The following is a 15629-nucleotide window of genomic DNA, read 5'->3' on the forward strand; positions in this document are numbered from 1 at the left end:
ATGCAGAATGCACACCAATGACAAAGTGCCCACATGACCCAGCGCCACATGTCCATGTGTGAGGATGATCCTTCTAACAATGTCAAGTTTGGTGCATCTGGTAAAGCCATGGAATTCAACACAAATAACTATGCAGTCTGTTAGTAATTGTTTGGAAAATGAAACAAAACCAACGTAAAACAAACCACATCCCCTGCAAACTCCAGAAAGCCCAACAAGCATTTAATTCCAAATATAAATTCATAGAACTAGAATTTGACTACTCAGAGAATTCAGTTCAGTTCAGTTCAGTCGCTCAGTAGTGTCTGACTCTTTGCGACCCCATGAATCACAGCACGCCAGACCTCCCTGTCCATCACCAACTCCCGGAGTTCACCCAAACTCATGTGCATTGAGTAGGTCATGCCATCCACCATCTCATCCTCTGTCATCCCCTTCTCCTCCTGCCCCCAATCCCTCCCAGCATCAGAGTCTTTTCCAATGAGTCAATTCTTTGCATGAGGTGGCCAAAGTATTGGAGTTTCAGCTTTAGCATCATTCCTTCCAAAGAACACCCAGGGCTGATCTCCTCTAGAATGGACTAGTTGGATCTCCTTGCAGTCCAAGGGACTCTCAAGAGTCTTCTCCAACACCACAGTTCAAAAGCATCAATTCTTCAGTGCTCAGCTTTCTTCACAGTCCAACTCACATCCATACATGACCACTGGAAAAACCATAGCCTTGACTAGACGATTAAGTGTCTTTGAAAATACATTTGATACCAAAAATCTCCCAAGAATTTGTATGCATGGTCTAACAATTTAAAACTCTGAATTACGTTATCTGAAAACTTGTCTTTTCAAGTTTTACTTTCATGGGATTGAGAAACCAATGGGGTATAAGGTCCATTGTGTTGTCAAAATCCTAAACACAAGCATGTACTTCTTCCTGTAATCTTACTACAAATGTCAACTGTAAAACTTTCTGGAGGAAAAGTCGTAAATACATATTAAAAGCGTTAGAGTTTTGTACTTTTTGAAGTCAGCAAATCTTCTTTTAAAATTTTATCCTAAGGAAATAATCATGGCCATATACAAAGATTTAACTACAAAGACATTTATCCCAGCACTGGTAAGAATAGTAACTTTTTTTTCTAATTGTAGGAGATTGAGCAACTGAATTATGACATAAATATACAAGGGTATACTATGCAATATTAATATTGACATTGCAGAATAACCGTTGCTATGGAATAATAATACCAGGGAAAGATGTTCATGATAACAAATTTAAAGGCAAGTTTCCACTCCAGTACTCTTGCCTGGAAAATCCCATGGACAGAGGAGCCTGGTAGGCTGCAGTCCATGGGGTCGCTAAGAGTCGGACACGACTGAGTGACTTCACTTTCACTTTTCTCTTTCATGCATTGGAGAAGGAAATGGCAACCCACTCTAGTGTTCTTGCCTGGAGAATCCCAGGGACAGGGGAGCCTGGTGGGCTGCCATCTGTGGGGTCACACAGAGTCGGACACGACTGAAGCGACTTAGCATAGAACAGTACATAGCATATAATCCCCTTCATGTTAAATGTGTATTTTTGGAAGGCAGCCTCTAAGAGGGCCCATGATGTCTACTCCTGCTGTCCATCCACCTGTGTGGTGTTCCCTGCACTGGAACAGCACTGGGCTCTGTGACCACCTGCATATGGAAAGAAGGAGGAAGAAGCCACTTTGACCTTTGATGACAAAAGACCTAAGTCACCTAATGGTGACTTTCATTTTGCTCCTTTGCCCCTTTGTTTGCTGTTGTTATTGTTTAGTTGTGTCCAACTCTTTTGTGACCCCATGGACTATAGCCCATCAGGCTCCTCTGTCCATGGGATTTCCCAGGCAAGAATACTGGAGTGGGTTGCCATGCCTTTCTCCAGGAGATCTTCCCTACCCAGGATCGAACCCATGTCTCCTACACTGGCAGGTGGATTCTTTACCACCGAGCCTCCTGAAATCTTGTACTTTTTGTTTGTCAATTTCTCTTGGGTCACTTGCTCCACAGCTCAGTGGAACCACGCTGTCATGGTGTGAGTGGCCCTGTGGGGATGCCCACGTGGTAAGGCATTGAAGCCTCTGGCCACCAGCCAGTGAGGATCTGATACCTGAAAGCACATTGGTAGCCCCTGCTGGATCCTGAGAGGAGCTGGCTGACAGCCTGACTGCATCCTTGCTCAAGATCTGACTCAGAACCACCCAGCTCAGTTGTGCCTGGGTTCCTGACTCCGGGATCCTGACTCCCTGAAATGGTGATGTTCACTGTGGTGTAAAGCTGCTGACTTTTAGGGCCGGCTGTTATGCCGCAAGAGATAACCAATATACACATGCATAGTGCAATGGCTGGAAGGAAATGCAGGCTCATCTCCAACATACTGTGGGTTCAGATCCAGGCCTATTGCACTATATTAAACATAAAGACAGTCACAAGAATTTTTGGTTTCCCAGTGCGTTAAAGGTTCTGTTACACTATACTTTAGTCAATTAAGTATGAAACAGCATTATGCCTAAAAAAGCTAATGTACCTATTTAAATTAAGAAATACTTTATTGTGAAAAATGCTTACCATCGTCTGACAATACACAGTTGCCACAAATGTTCAATTTGTAAAAAATGCAGTATCTACAAAGTGCAATAAAGCGAAGTCTGCTTGTAATCTAAAATACGATTAGTAGGTTTCTCTAGGTGATTTTTAGTTTCTTTTTTGTATAATATTGGCAATGTTGTCTTCCTTTTTCAGAACACAGAAAAAAGAAAACCATAAGACCAAGAGAGATTATGGGATCTTCTAAAGAATAAAAGGATAAAAGATTAGGAGAGGCAATTCAAGTCTAATAACCTTTAAAGATTCTTAAGCAAATTAGCTTAAGTGTGGAAAAAAAAAAAAAAAAAGGTGTAAGCCTTACCCACCAGAAACCATGCAAAGTGCTGTGAGCAGCAGCATTCAATAACTTCAAGGAAAAGAGACTAGCACAGGCTTCTTAAAATGGAAATCGAACAGTAATGAAGTCCACTAGCCGATCGTTGGCACGGGAGTTTGCTTACCCAGTTTCTGGTCAAACCGCCACGCCGTAACATAGGCATTGTGCCTCAGACTGCTCTGTGTGGCCAGGGGCACGGTGACATAAATGGGGCCATCCACCAGCACCGGCGTTCCATCACTGCTGAGCAAGTGGACGCTGACGGCTGTGACAGGGGTTAGGTCGTACCTGGTGCTGTTTCCTGGAAGCAAGAGGCAGTCTCCATCACATGCACACACAAGACCCAGGTGGGGCTGCAGAAACTGTTTACAGAAAAATGTAACGGCTAACATCTACAAGGATTGGGCCTCCTACAAACCAGGGACTGCATTCAGCATCTTATATGCACAATCCTCACCATGAAATCCTAAGGTAGGTAAAAATCCCCATTTTACACATAAACACACTGAGGCTCAGAGATGGGAGTCATGGAAACAGGCCCATAGATGGACATTAGTGTGTGGTAGGGCTGACATCCAAGTTCAGGTCTGTCCATTCTAACCACTGTCCTGTGCTTTCAAAAGGAGTTTCAAAATGGAAGGGGGACTGTCTGCATTGGGAGAGAAGGCATGTGTGTGAAACCCTGAAATCAACTTCTCTACAAAGCGAGCCCTGTACACATGTTAATTACTTGGCAGATCACCACATTGGAACCAAATGTTTTAAATCAGAGACTGCTTTTAAAAAATAAAAAAAGAATGAATTTCTTCAAGGAGTACTTCAAAATATTAACTTCTACTAAAAGGACACTATTGAAAACTTGCACTTGAAATATTTATGAGTTATTTTGGTTGCCATTGTTATTTTGATCTGTTTAAAAGGAATTTAATATACCAATTATTCTACATTAGAGGCCTTTTCTCCAAGCCAATGGTTTAATGACTATCTACTTTACAGATAAATTGGGGAATGCTTATGAAAGCGGTATTATATTTATACACTTAAGGGATCCATTTGAGAAGAATTTTTCTCCAGTGAAATATAATATATCATACAAAATGTATTCGGTCATAATTTAAAATCTTCCCTTGAATACAATGAAAACACACTGACAGAAAAATTTAAGCTACATTAGAACATAATTTATTGGGTTTCTTATTAAGCTCCTTATATACCTATCTACTTATCAATTAACTACCTGAGTTAATGCAAACCTCCAGTTAGGACTAAATTTAAACATTTAAAACCAATCTAGTGAATTTGAGAGTTTCACCAACCAGTGGTAGCTAACCTCTTTGCAGAGAAATTTCTATACAGCTAATGTTAGCACTTCGGAGAAGGCAATGGCAACCCACTCCAGTACTCTTGCCTGGAAAATCCCATGGACTGAGGGGCCTGGTAGGCTGCAGTCCATGGGGTCGCTAGGAGTCGGACACGACTGAGCGACTTCACTTTATTTTCTCACTTTCATGCATTGGAGAAGGAAATGGCAACCCACTCCAGTGTTCTTGCCTGGAGAATCCCAGGGATGGGGGGCCTGGTGGGCTGCCGTCTCTGGGGTCGCACAGAGTCGGACACGACTGAAGCGACTTAGCAGCAGTAGCAGCAGTAATGTTAGCACTACCTTTTATGATTCACATCCATCTCTGTTTTCCATTGAAGAAAAAGGGATGGAGATGAGGATTTTATCAAAAGGTCCACATCGGAAGCATAGATTCAAGTTCTGAAATCTTTTAACCTGACCATTTCATTGTAGGGTGAAGAGAACCAAAACCCAGAATTCACCATCTTTTTTTATCACAACATCCTGTGGACAGAGGACCTAAATGTATCCATTGCCCAAAGGCAACACAGCAGCCAAGCCAGATCTCTCTAGGCTCTGCTGAACTCTCCGGATGAGACAGGACTTAAAGACAGATTAAGTGACCTGACTTTATATAAGCAACTTACAGATAACGTTTTCAGTTAGGTAATGCTGCTTCTTTAAAAAAAAAAAAATTAAAAAGTTTTTTTTGGATGTGGACCATTTTAAAAGTCTTTATTGAATTTGTTACAATATTGCTTCTGTTTTTTTTTTTTTTAATTGCTTTGTTTGTTTGTTTGTTTGGCTTTTTGGCCATGAGGCATGTAGGATCTTAGCTCCCTGATCAGGGGTCGAACCCACACCCCCTGCATTGGAAGATGAAGTCTTAACCACTGGACCACAAGGGAAGTCCCCAAGGCTGCTTCTTTCATTAAAACGCCAGGCAGGAAGTCTACCCCCGGAAGCAGCAGGTAGAGCAGAAAAGTACTCCACTCTCACCCTCCATCCTTTCCTTCCACTTAACACTGCCTCTTGACTCTTAGAAATGGCATCCCTGTTGTCCCTACTCATCCCCTTTTGAGTCTTCATTTCGTATAATCTTGCACATCCCTGGCCCAGGAAGCCCTAGTCCCAGAACCAGATCTGCTACCAACTAATTATGTGGCCTCCCCCAAGTTATTTCACTCTTCTGGGGTCTGTTGCTCTGAGCTGCAAAACTAAGGAGGTTGGACTAGATGCTTTCTTATGAATCTATAGAAAGAAACAAACTGTACTACAAATATTCAAAGTAAGAACAGCACTGAAGAAAGAAGCATATTCATTTAAAGCAATGTGTACTACCAGGTGCATGAGATTTAACATTCTTTAGAAAGTTCTCTGTTCAAAGACATGGCAAACAATTATATCTGCTTTCTTGAGGGCTCTCTCCTCTCTCAGTGCTTCCACTCCATACCTTCCAAAGGGCTCTCGACCCCCCCATTTTTCTTATTCTGGAAGCACTCATGCTTTGAAGGGCTACACTGTTTACCTTCCAGCCCTTCTTATGAGACGGCAACTCCTTACAAAACATGGAGTTCTCTATACAAGGACTCTCTCCTTCTTGATGTTCCATCTTGATATTACCTGACTCCTATCACATCCCAATAAAGACAAGCAGAAGCAGCACCCTAGGACCAAGCTAGGAGGCCGCCGACTCATCACTTAGAACAAAAGGGGTTTTGCCCAGATAGCATCCAAAGTTCTGTTTGGCTTTGCACGTTAGTCATATCACTGACTCCTCTCTGTCTTCCCTTAGTTGCCAGAAGTAATTTCTTAAAAACCCTTGCGAACATCACAGAGCAGGTCTGGGCTTTCTTAGCAACCACAGGGGAAGCATGAGGCTGTGAGGATGCACAGGGAAGAGAAAGTGAGGAAGCAACTGAAAGCTCCACGTGGCTGCATTTCTACAGCTCTGGAAACTCTTTCAAAGTGGTGGCAGGAATAAATAACCCCCCTTAGGACACACCAGGGAAGCCAGTCACTCTCCAATCACACTTATGGTCTCTGTTTACTTCACTGAATTCTACTGATAACCTGCCATCTCACATGGATTAGTGTGGTCCAGGCTCTCACACTAAGTTGAAATCTCTTAGGCGCATTTTATAAAACAGGAGGCAAAGGTGGGGCAGAAGAGAAGCCCCAGTTAATGGGCTGCAGGGGTGCTAAGTGGATACCACGCTGGTGGCTGCCTTTCCTGGGAGGAGGCCTGATTCTTCCTAGGTCAACTGGCCAGTTATTTCAGTGGAAAACAAGCTGAATATAACCTTCCAAAGACTTTCTCTCTTCCCTCTGAAATAACAGAGTGATTTTAAAATAAAACAACTCCTCTAAAATCAATTGTTCTATGTCTTCTCTCTGCCTTACTGTCATCTTGCGTTTTATAATTTATTCAAGACATCTTGGAATTGGAGCACAGAAAAATGGCTGAGGTCATCCCGCCAACTTCGGGGTTTTATGATGGAGGCTGGATTGGCGGTTTCATGATGGCCTCAGATTATTATGTTCCCTGAAATACTATTTCCCTCCCAGGCCTATCCATTTAAATGAAAAGTCAGCTTTTTTCCCCAACAATATTCACTTAAGATGAACCATGCAACTCTTCTGGGTGTTGGTGATTGACAATTTATTGCATCATTATCAACACAAACATTCAAGGAAGAAGAAACATTTCTCAAAACAGGTACCACAGAGGGAAGAAAAACAGGTAACAAATCACCGGGTGACCTTGAACTGTAACCAGGCATTTATCCACATTCTACAAAATGGATCATATGTTGCAGGGATGAAAGGCTTTTGCAGGATGATCAGTTTCTGTAAAGCACTAGACGATTAGGCGAAATTCAATCAAAGCATCCCTGGGAAATACAGCAACGTACTCACCTCATGGGATTCAACCCAGAACAGCCTTTGTTTTTCAAGTTTATGTTGTGACTCATGTAAAGTATTGGGGAAAGAGAAAGGGGGAGACAAGAAAATGACTCAGGAATTGAGACTCCACCACCCTTTGTTCACCAGAAGGAGGAACGGGGACCACGTTAGCACGGAGTTCTCTTGAGCGCAAATGGAGGTAAAAGGCAGTCTCTCACCAATAAGGAATTATTACCTGTTTTCTGACTGGTGGCTTTCTGTTTCTGTGATCTTTGAGTTCTGTGAGTCCCGCCGGCATAGGGTGAGAATGACTGAGTGGACTTACAGATCTGCCAGGAGATGATTCAAAATCAACTATAAAGCCTGAACACTTGGCCGAGTGGAAGGCAGAAAGAGCAAGCTCAGAGAAAGGGAGGCTGTGAGAAAAGGCTGGATGGACTCAGCCCCTGCAGTCCAGAGTCTCCCCGCCCTGAAGTGCTCCATGTGCTGGTGGCTGGGGGCGCTGCTGTGCTCCTCTGGGAATCAGATTCAATGCCACCCACCCTTCCCTTTCCAGCTGTAATGTGTGGTGAGTAGGGGTGTACATCTCTGCACAGCTGGGCAGGCTGCTCCACCAAAAATGTTCCAGGGGCAAGTGGAGCGAGGTTGAAAACAGGACAGAAAACCTCCAACTCTGATCTGACACTTGAAAAATTCAATGAAAAGAACTTCTGGGAATTAAATATATTTAGGCAGCCAAAGGAGAGCTCAGAGAGGGTGCTTAAGGCAACTGGTCCCAGCAGAAAGGTTCAGCATTTCAAATTCATGAAAATTCAACCCCGCAGTGGTGCAGAATAAATTCCTTAAATGACGGTTTCAGTGCACCAGAACTTGTAGACAGATCTCCCCCTTCTGCACCTCTGGTCCTCCACTTAGAAAGATACAAACACCTATAAAAGATGCAAACACAGATTCCCCCTGCAGAAGACAGACGAGATTGTTACCTGTTCCGTTTCCATCTAATCCTCGCAAATAAGGAAAGCCATCCACCTCGGAGGGGGAGCTGGCGGCCGTGAGAAAGGCGGTCAGGTCACTGTAGCTGGTGTTCTCCGGCAGCCGCAGGGCTCTTCTCTGGAAGTGCACTCGAGGCTGCGGCCGGGCACCTGCAGATATGAACCTCTGAGTTACCTCCCGGAGAAGCAGTTTCTGTTTTTAGAAAATGCAAACCCCGGAGAGGCTCCTCTAAGGTTTCAGCGTGGCTCCGCTGCCCCAACTCCTCCCCACATCCCTTCTCATGGCCCATTCACGCGGGGCACAGAGATGTGACAACATGCTATTATGGGGACAGAAATAATAGCCCATTGTCACGTCTGCTTTGACACAGGATGTTATTTAGGTTTTTCACAAAAAGCTCTATTTGTGAGCAGTCTTTTCACTGCCCAGTCTTGGTCTGTGGATAGGGGTATCGTTTTGGGAAAGAGAGTCTACGTAAGTGAAATGAGTAGATGGCAATTAACATCTTGAAACACACAAGGCAAGAGAAATCCTTTGAGACTGTTACAAACACATCCTTAGTCTTCCTAGTAAAATCCAGTCTAAGTGCATAGATCACGCTGGAGCAGAGCAGGCGGCAGATGTGCCGCTGGACAAGAAATGGCAAAGAACCCACAGTGAAATGTCTCTTGGCCTTCCATCTACTCTGGTGGGTGCATCCAACTCCTGACTATTATGTTACAGATTTTATGATGAGCCTCTTGAACGGATGTGAGAACCACTCCTTCCAGGAAACCCTGTGCAGAAGGACGGCTTGAGCCGACAGCCCTGTTAGACAGTTACCTTGTGACACCATCCGCAGTTTGACTTTGCTCCAGATCTTGTTTTGACTGTAAAACCCGAACGCGTTTTTATCTAATGATGTAGTGAGGGTCACGAGATATAAACGTACTAAATCAGTTTGCACACAATCAGCAAAAAACATCATGAAGACAAAAACTCACAGAGATGGGAGTTGGGAGCATTTACTGATGGAAGTACACATCTCTCTGGGTTAAATAAAGTGATTCCTCAAACACAGTGGTCTGCCCTGATGTTCTGGCCATTGTATAACCTGCTCCAGGCTTGAGGGAGACCATATTTCTCTGTGGTCAGCTGGCTGCTCCCTCTCCTTCCAATTCGTGGTTGTTCTGACACAGCAGCTCTGCCCAGGGCTCATGTTCTTTCACGTCTCCACCAAGGTTCCTTTTCACTCTGGATCAGAAACTTTTAGGGGAGGAATAAGCCTGTCAGGAAGTGTTCTAGGGGAATTCTCTAGTGGTCCAGTGGTTAGGACTTGGCATTTTCACTGCCAGAGATCCAGGTTCAGTCCCTGGTTGGGAAATTCAGATCCTGCAAGCTGCCATAGCATGGCCGAAAACCAACCAAACAAAAACCAGAACTGCTGTCAATAAGGGAGTTCTGGAGCTCCAAGGATCATCTAATCTAAGTCTCTTCCGATAGGTGAGGCCACAAAAGCCCAAATGGGCTCACCAGCAACACAGACTTACGGGGTGGGCTGCCTTGACCATGGATGACTGAGGAGGTCACGATGGTACCCTTACCTCCTGGAAACTACTGACTGCATTTCTCAAATGACTGGTCCTCCATAAACACTGGCCCAGCTCTGGAGCCCGTGGGAGCCAGATGCCCAAGCTCGCAATGGTCCTGTTTAATCTGGCTGTTTCTACTGAAGCCAGGTGGACACGCACATCAGTCCTGTTCCATTCCAGACCACTGGTGTCCTTTCCTTACCCCTAAAACACAGCCGTGGTGATGCCCTGGCATCCCTGCTGCTGTGTCTGTTAACTTTCAGCTTGCCTTAGCCTTCTCTCCTCTTCCTCTGATCTCACACCACAGTGATGTCTTCTTGCTGTCCCCTCCTTGGTCTGCACAGAGCTTGGGCGCCTCATGATCTGGGGGTGCTCCACGCATGCTGGGAGCACTGGCCTCACCGGATCCCTCTCCCATCCACCTCCCACACCTTCTGTCTGCCTCTTTCCTTCTTCTCTAAGCTGTCCTCAGAGATTGAAGGTCAAAGCAATCCTTTCTCATCCATCTCCTCACCCTCAACTATATTTCAACATCTTATCCTCCTATTCCCATTTTCTTTTCTTTTTTATTTTTTTGTTAGATAGACACATGACTTTTGGAGTGGTCTCAAACTGCTTGAGCTGCTTTTATTTTTTTAATGTTTTAAAATTAATTTTTATTGGAGTATTGTTGCTTTGGTGGCTCAGCGGTAAAGAATCTGCCTGCCAATGCAGGAGCCACAGAAGATATGGGTTCGATTCCTGGGTCAGAAAGATTCCCTGGAGGAGGGAATGGCCACCCACTCCAGTACTGTTGCCTGAAAAATTCCATGGACAGAGGAGCCTGGCAGGCTACAGTCCATGGGGTTGCAAAGAGCTGGACATGACTGAGCGACTGAGCACAAAGGCACAGAGTTGCTTTACGATGTTGTGTTAGTTTCTGCTGTGCAGCAAAGAGAATCAGCTGTAAGTATACATATAATCCCCTCTTTCTTGGATTTCCCTCCCATTTAGGTCACTATTATTTTTTCAATGATAGTGAACTTTCTGTGATTTGGTTCCCGTTCTCCACTGTTCTTCATTCTAAACAACATTGCTGATGTCTGGGTTTTACACACTGAGAAATGGGAAACTCACTACTAGGAATGAAGGGAGGGTGTGTCTACAGCGTTAAGGTGCAAAGAGGGGCCGTTTCCTCATGAGGGTCGAGGCAGAAAGCAGAGGCCAGGCTGGTTACCTCAGAACATGGGTCGGGTACCGTGTGCCCCTTCAGACCCCCTGAGATGGGCAGGTTGAGGTCACTATGAAGGCTCCTTTGGCTGAAAGAAACAGAAACCCACTCAGCCTAGACCAAGGAAAAGGGGAGGCTGCTGAAAGATGAAAGGGAATCCTGCTGAGCCCCAGGAAAGCAGTCCAGCCAGGCCTTACGGGGACCAGCCTAGGACCCCGATACCACAACCAGGGCTGTTCCCAGTTCTCAAGCCACTGGGCATTTCATCTCCATTCTTTTTTTTTTTAAATTTTAATAAATGATGCTTTAGTTTTTAAAAGTTCTCCTTAAATTCTATTTAAAAAGGTATCCTTTTCAGATTGAGGGGGTTTTAAATAGGTGACTCCTTTTGTCATTGGTTCCTCATTTTTCTTTTTTTTTGGCCACATCTCTTAGCATGTGGAACTTCTCTGACCAGGAATCAAACCCACATCCCCTGCAGTGGAAGCGTGGAGTCTTAATCTTACTGGACTGCCAGGGAAGCCCCAGTTCCTTATTTTTTAAAATTAAAGTACAATTGATTCACAATATTATGATAGCTTCAGGTGAACAGAAAGGTGATTGAGTTATACATATATAATTTTTTCAGGTTATTTTCCATTATAGGTTCTTACAAGATATTGAATAGTATTCCCTGTTATATAGTAAATCCTTGACGCTTATCTATTTTATATATAGTAATGTGCATCTGTTAATCCCAAACTCCGAGTTTACCCCCACCCACCTCTTTCCCCTTTGGTAACCGTAAGTTTGTTTTTGATGTCTGTGAGTCTATTTCTGTTTTGTAAACAGATTCATTTGTATTATTTGTTAGATTCCACATATAAGTTACATCATAGGTCATCCAATTCTGAATCCTCCTGTCTCTGTCTCTCTGCGTGTCTACTTCTCTCTGCCTCTGTGTCTCTGTGTGTCTGTCTCTGCCTCACTCTCGTGCCTGCTCTTACTCCCCGGCTCATCGTGCATTTCCCTGGGAGCTGCATCTCTCCTCTCCTCTCTGCCCCTGCTGCCTTCCTTCCCTTTTCTGTGCAGGAGAACCTGCTCCTAGGCCAGACATGCGTGTCTGTTTTTGGTGGCAGGAGGAGTACTGGGGGGGGAGCACAGAAGGGCGATGAGGAGGCAGGTTTCCTAGAAGGAGATGTGGCTGGTCCAGCTGCTTTGACACACGCTGTGACCAGCACGCACTGATACCTGTGGGGGATCAAACATAGTCCTCCCAGGAGAAAAGGCAAGACCTCTGCCTGGTGAAACAACCAAAGAAACATCTAAGGAGTATAAGGGTTGAAATATTCTAAGCCACAGTGCAAATACAATCTAAAGTGGGTGTGTGTAGGCTGGGCAGGGAATGGTATGTTCTTAAGCCTAAATTTATGTATGAAAGCTGCTACGTTCCCACACTTTTCAGGAAGGACTGGACTGGGTGTGGATGGATGGTGGAGGGGGACAGGGCTGTCTCTCTTCTGTGGATGTCCCTCCCCCACACTCCCCACAGCAGCTGCTTCAAACATCCGCTGTTCTTCTCAAACTTGGGGCTCGACTGCCATCCCCCAAATGCTCAGACCCAACTGTACTGAAAACACCAGGGAACCACTTCTGTCTGCACTTCAAAACCTTTCTTCCATCACCTCTGCTGCCTTTCTAGCCCTGCCCTCCCCCAAGGTCAACCCAAGTATTCTGACTTTGCTTGTTTTATTGTAAGACTTGTTATTTGACCAGTTTTTCTGGACTTCATCAAAAGTCTCTCTCTAGGGGCTTTTCTTCCCCAGTCAACACATATATTCCTTAGTTTCTCATTGAGAACAATGAGACACGACTTTCACTCTGTTCTCCCCATCAGTCTCCTCTCCTTCCACCCAATGCCCAGGGACGTGGCTTTCACCCTCAGTGCACGCTGCCCTTGGAAATGTCAACTGACGACTGCATAATCTGCAAACCCTGTGACCCTCGCTCGCCTTCACCCCTCCAGCCCTTCACAATGGGGTGCACTGTTCCCCACCCCCGCCAGCAGCCCTCCCTGCTGGCGGTGGCGGTCCTGCCCTCTGCTCTCTGCAGAGTCGCAGGCCTTTGCTCTACGAGTGCTTTCTTTTCCTCCTACTTCTGAGGAGAGATCCTGAAGGCTCAGCACAGTTGCCTCTGCCTGTTCCTGACTCTCTCCTGACTTGTTGCCCTTGCTGCAGCCTCACAGTTACCTTCCTGTCCTGCCGGGGACTCTGCTAAGCTCCATGCCTTTTCAGCACCTCGACCTGGATGCCCACCAGGCACTAAAACCATCACTACCTTCTCTCCCACTTGACAAAGACCTACTCCCCCCAAGAACCAGGTGTGATTCCGGGTTGTCAAAATTGTTTTCCCTTTCTACTCTTCTGCACATTCATTCAAGGGACTGCCCCATCTTCCCTTATCAATGTTTCTAGCATTGTCTTTTCCTTCCATTCTGCCTCCACCCTACATGATCTTATACCATCCCTGCCTTCAACTATCACAAAAGTCTCCTAACTTCCCTGTGCTCTAGCCTCATCCCTTTCCTGCCTCATCTATTGATGATTCTCAAATTCTGCTTTGACCATGACCTTACCCTACCTGGAAACTTTCAATGGATCCACCACTTCCAAAATTAATAAAGGAGGCAACAAATCAGAGACCAACGTAGACTCAAACTACAGCTCCACTTATGAGAGGTGAAGTTCAGCGCTTTAGGATTTACAAAGTTCTGGTACACACATTATTTCACGTAGTAATCTGTGTGTGCTATACTCAGTCACTCAGTCATGTCTGACTCTTTGCGACCCCAAGGACTGTAGCCCGTCAGGCTGCTCTGTCCAAGGGATTTTCCCGGCAAGAATACTGAAGCACTGGAGAAGTGATTCTCCAGAATGAAGAAGATGTGGTACATATATATGATGGGATATTACTCAGCCATAGAAAAGAACGAAATGAGGCCATCTGCAACAACACGGATGGACCTGGAGATTATCATACTGAGTGAAGTTAAGTCAGACATAGATAAATATATGATACAGCTTTTATGTGGAATCTAAAAAATAAAATAAATGAGTGACTATAACAAAACAGAAACAGACTCAAGATACACAGAACGAACTAGTGGTTTCCAGTAGAGACAGGGAAGGGGGGAGGGGCAAAATAAGGGTAGGAGATTAAGAGGTATAATTGCTAGGTATAAAACAAATAAGTACAAGGACATAAGATACAGCATAGGGAATATAGATTATATTGCATAATAACTTCAAGTGGAGTATCACTATGTTGTACATTGAAACTAATTTAACACTGTAGATCAACTATACTTCAATTTTTAAAAAAAGGAGGAAAAAAATGCAATTTGCAAGCATTCTGTGACAAGGAGCATATTTATGGATCCAGCCTATGGTGGTAAAGAGCCCTCTGTTAATCGGTGCCTATGTTGGCCCTTCTGCTTCACCACACTGTTAACTTGAAACTGCTGCAGGCTTTCTGTATAAAACGCTGTCAACAATGACTGGAGGAGGGAATAGCAAACCACGTCAGTATTCGTGCCTTGAGAACCCTATGAACAGTATGAAAAGGCAACAATGATAAGACAACCGCCTTCCTGACTTTCCAAACGAAACTGAGTGCTAAGTCATTTCCATTGGAAACATGTGCTTACTTTGAACCATGTGTGCATGTGTGCCTGTATGTGCACACGCGCGCGTGTGTGTGAGAGAGAGAGCAAGAGAGACAGAGAGAGAGAAAGCAATCTCCATAGTTCCACCTGGTCTGATGAGAACGGTTTTAGGGTGTATGTGGTCTGAATTTAGATACCTACCTACAGATAGGAAAACAAGTGAGCGTCAGCAGTCTTTTTATTGTTCAAGGAAAATGCTCATTAACCATGAGCTTATTCTATTTTATTTGGTTGTAAACATTTCAAAACAAAACTTCACCTGAAGCATTAAATCTTGCTAATGAGAACACCTCTGCTTCTCTCATCTCCATCTCTCAGCCAGTGGCCTTCATTCTTTCAAATCTTTTGCTCTAGTGTCACATAAAACCAAACAACGGGGCATCACCCCAAACTATGCACACAATACGTGTGAGGCTCTGTCACCAAACTGTCATCTCACCATCTCCCCCTTCCTCTGGGGGAGTCTGACACATAACATCTAGGCAACACAAAAATTCAAATGGCTGACAGCACTTACATTTCTGACTGGCAAGAGTTTATTTTTTTGCTTCTCTGACTCCATTTAAAAAATAAAGAAATGCACCTACACTTGACTAGTTTGAGAATAAAAATTTGAATATAACATTTAGAAATTCAGTTTATATTGGTTTTTCAGAACAGAACTGCAAAGACCAAAAATGATCTACATAAGGTTCTCCTTCCAGCTGGTAAGAAAACAAGAAACAAGATCACCTAGTGTTATCCTGGTATGTCTGTACTCTACTGAGACAAGGAAAGGTACAACTAGTACAACTCAAAAAGTAAGGTGAACTTAAACATTAACAAAGTGTAGACAATCTTTACGGAGAAGGCAATGGCACCCCACTCCAGTACTCTTGCCTGGAAAGTCCCATGGACGGAGGAGCCTGGTGGGCTGCAGTCCATGGGGTCTCAGAGTCAGACACGACTGAGCAACTTCAC

The 15629-nt window shown here is 44.4% G+C and overlaps 1 protein-coding gene across 1 annotated transcript in view; it reads right to left on the minus strand.

The window, feature by feature from the left end:
• FAM171A1 (family with sequence similarity 171, member A1) overlaps positions 1 to 15629 on the minus strand; it is a 153165-nt gene that overhangs the window by 26010 nt on the left and 111526 nt on the right. Inside the window, exons 5-6 of the mRNA XM_010860069.1 lie at positions 8176 to 8334; positions 3068 to 3244 (exon numbers count right to left, since the gene is read on the minus strand). Of these exons, the coding sequence (XP_010858371.1) occupies positions 3068 to 3244; positions 8176 to 8334 (336 nt within the window). The remainder of the gene's footprint in view (positions 1 to 3067; positions 3245 to 8175; positions 8335 to 15629) is intronic.

The sequence above is a fragment of the Bison bison genome, unplaced genomic scaffold, assembly GCF_000754665.1.
Source record: "Bison bison bison isolate TAMUID 2011002044 unplaced genomic scaffold, Bison_UMD1.0 scf7180017864461, whole genome shotgun sequence".
Classification (NCBI taxonomy): Eukaryota; Metazoa; Chordata; class Mammalia; order Artiodactyla; family Bovidae; genus Bison; species Bison bison.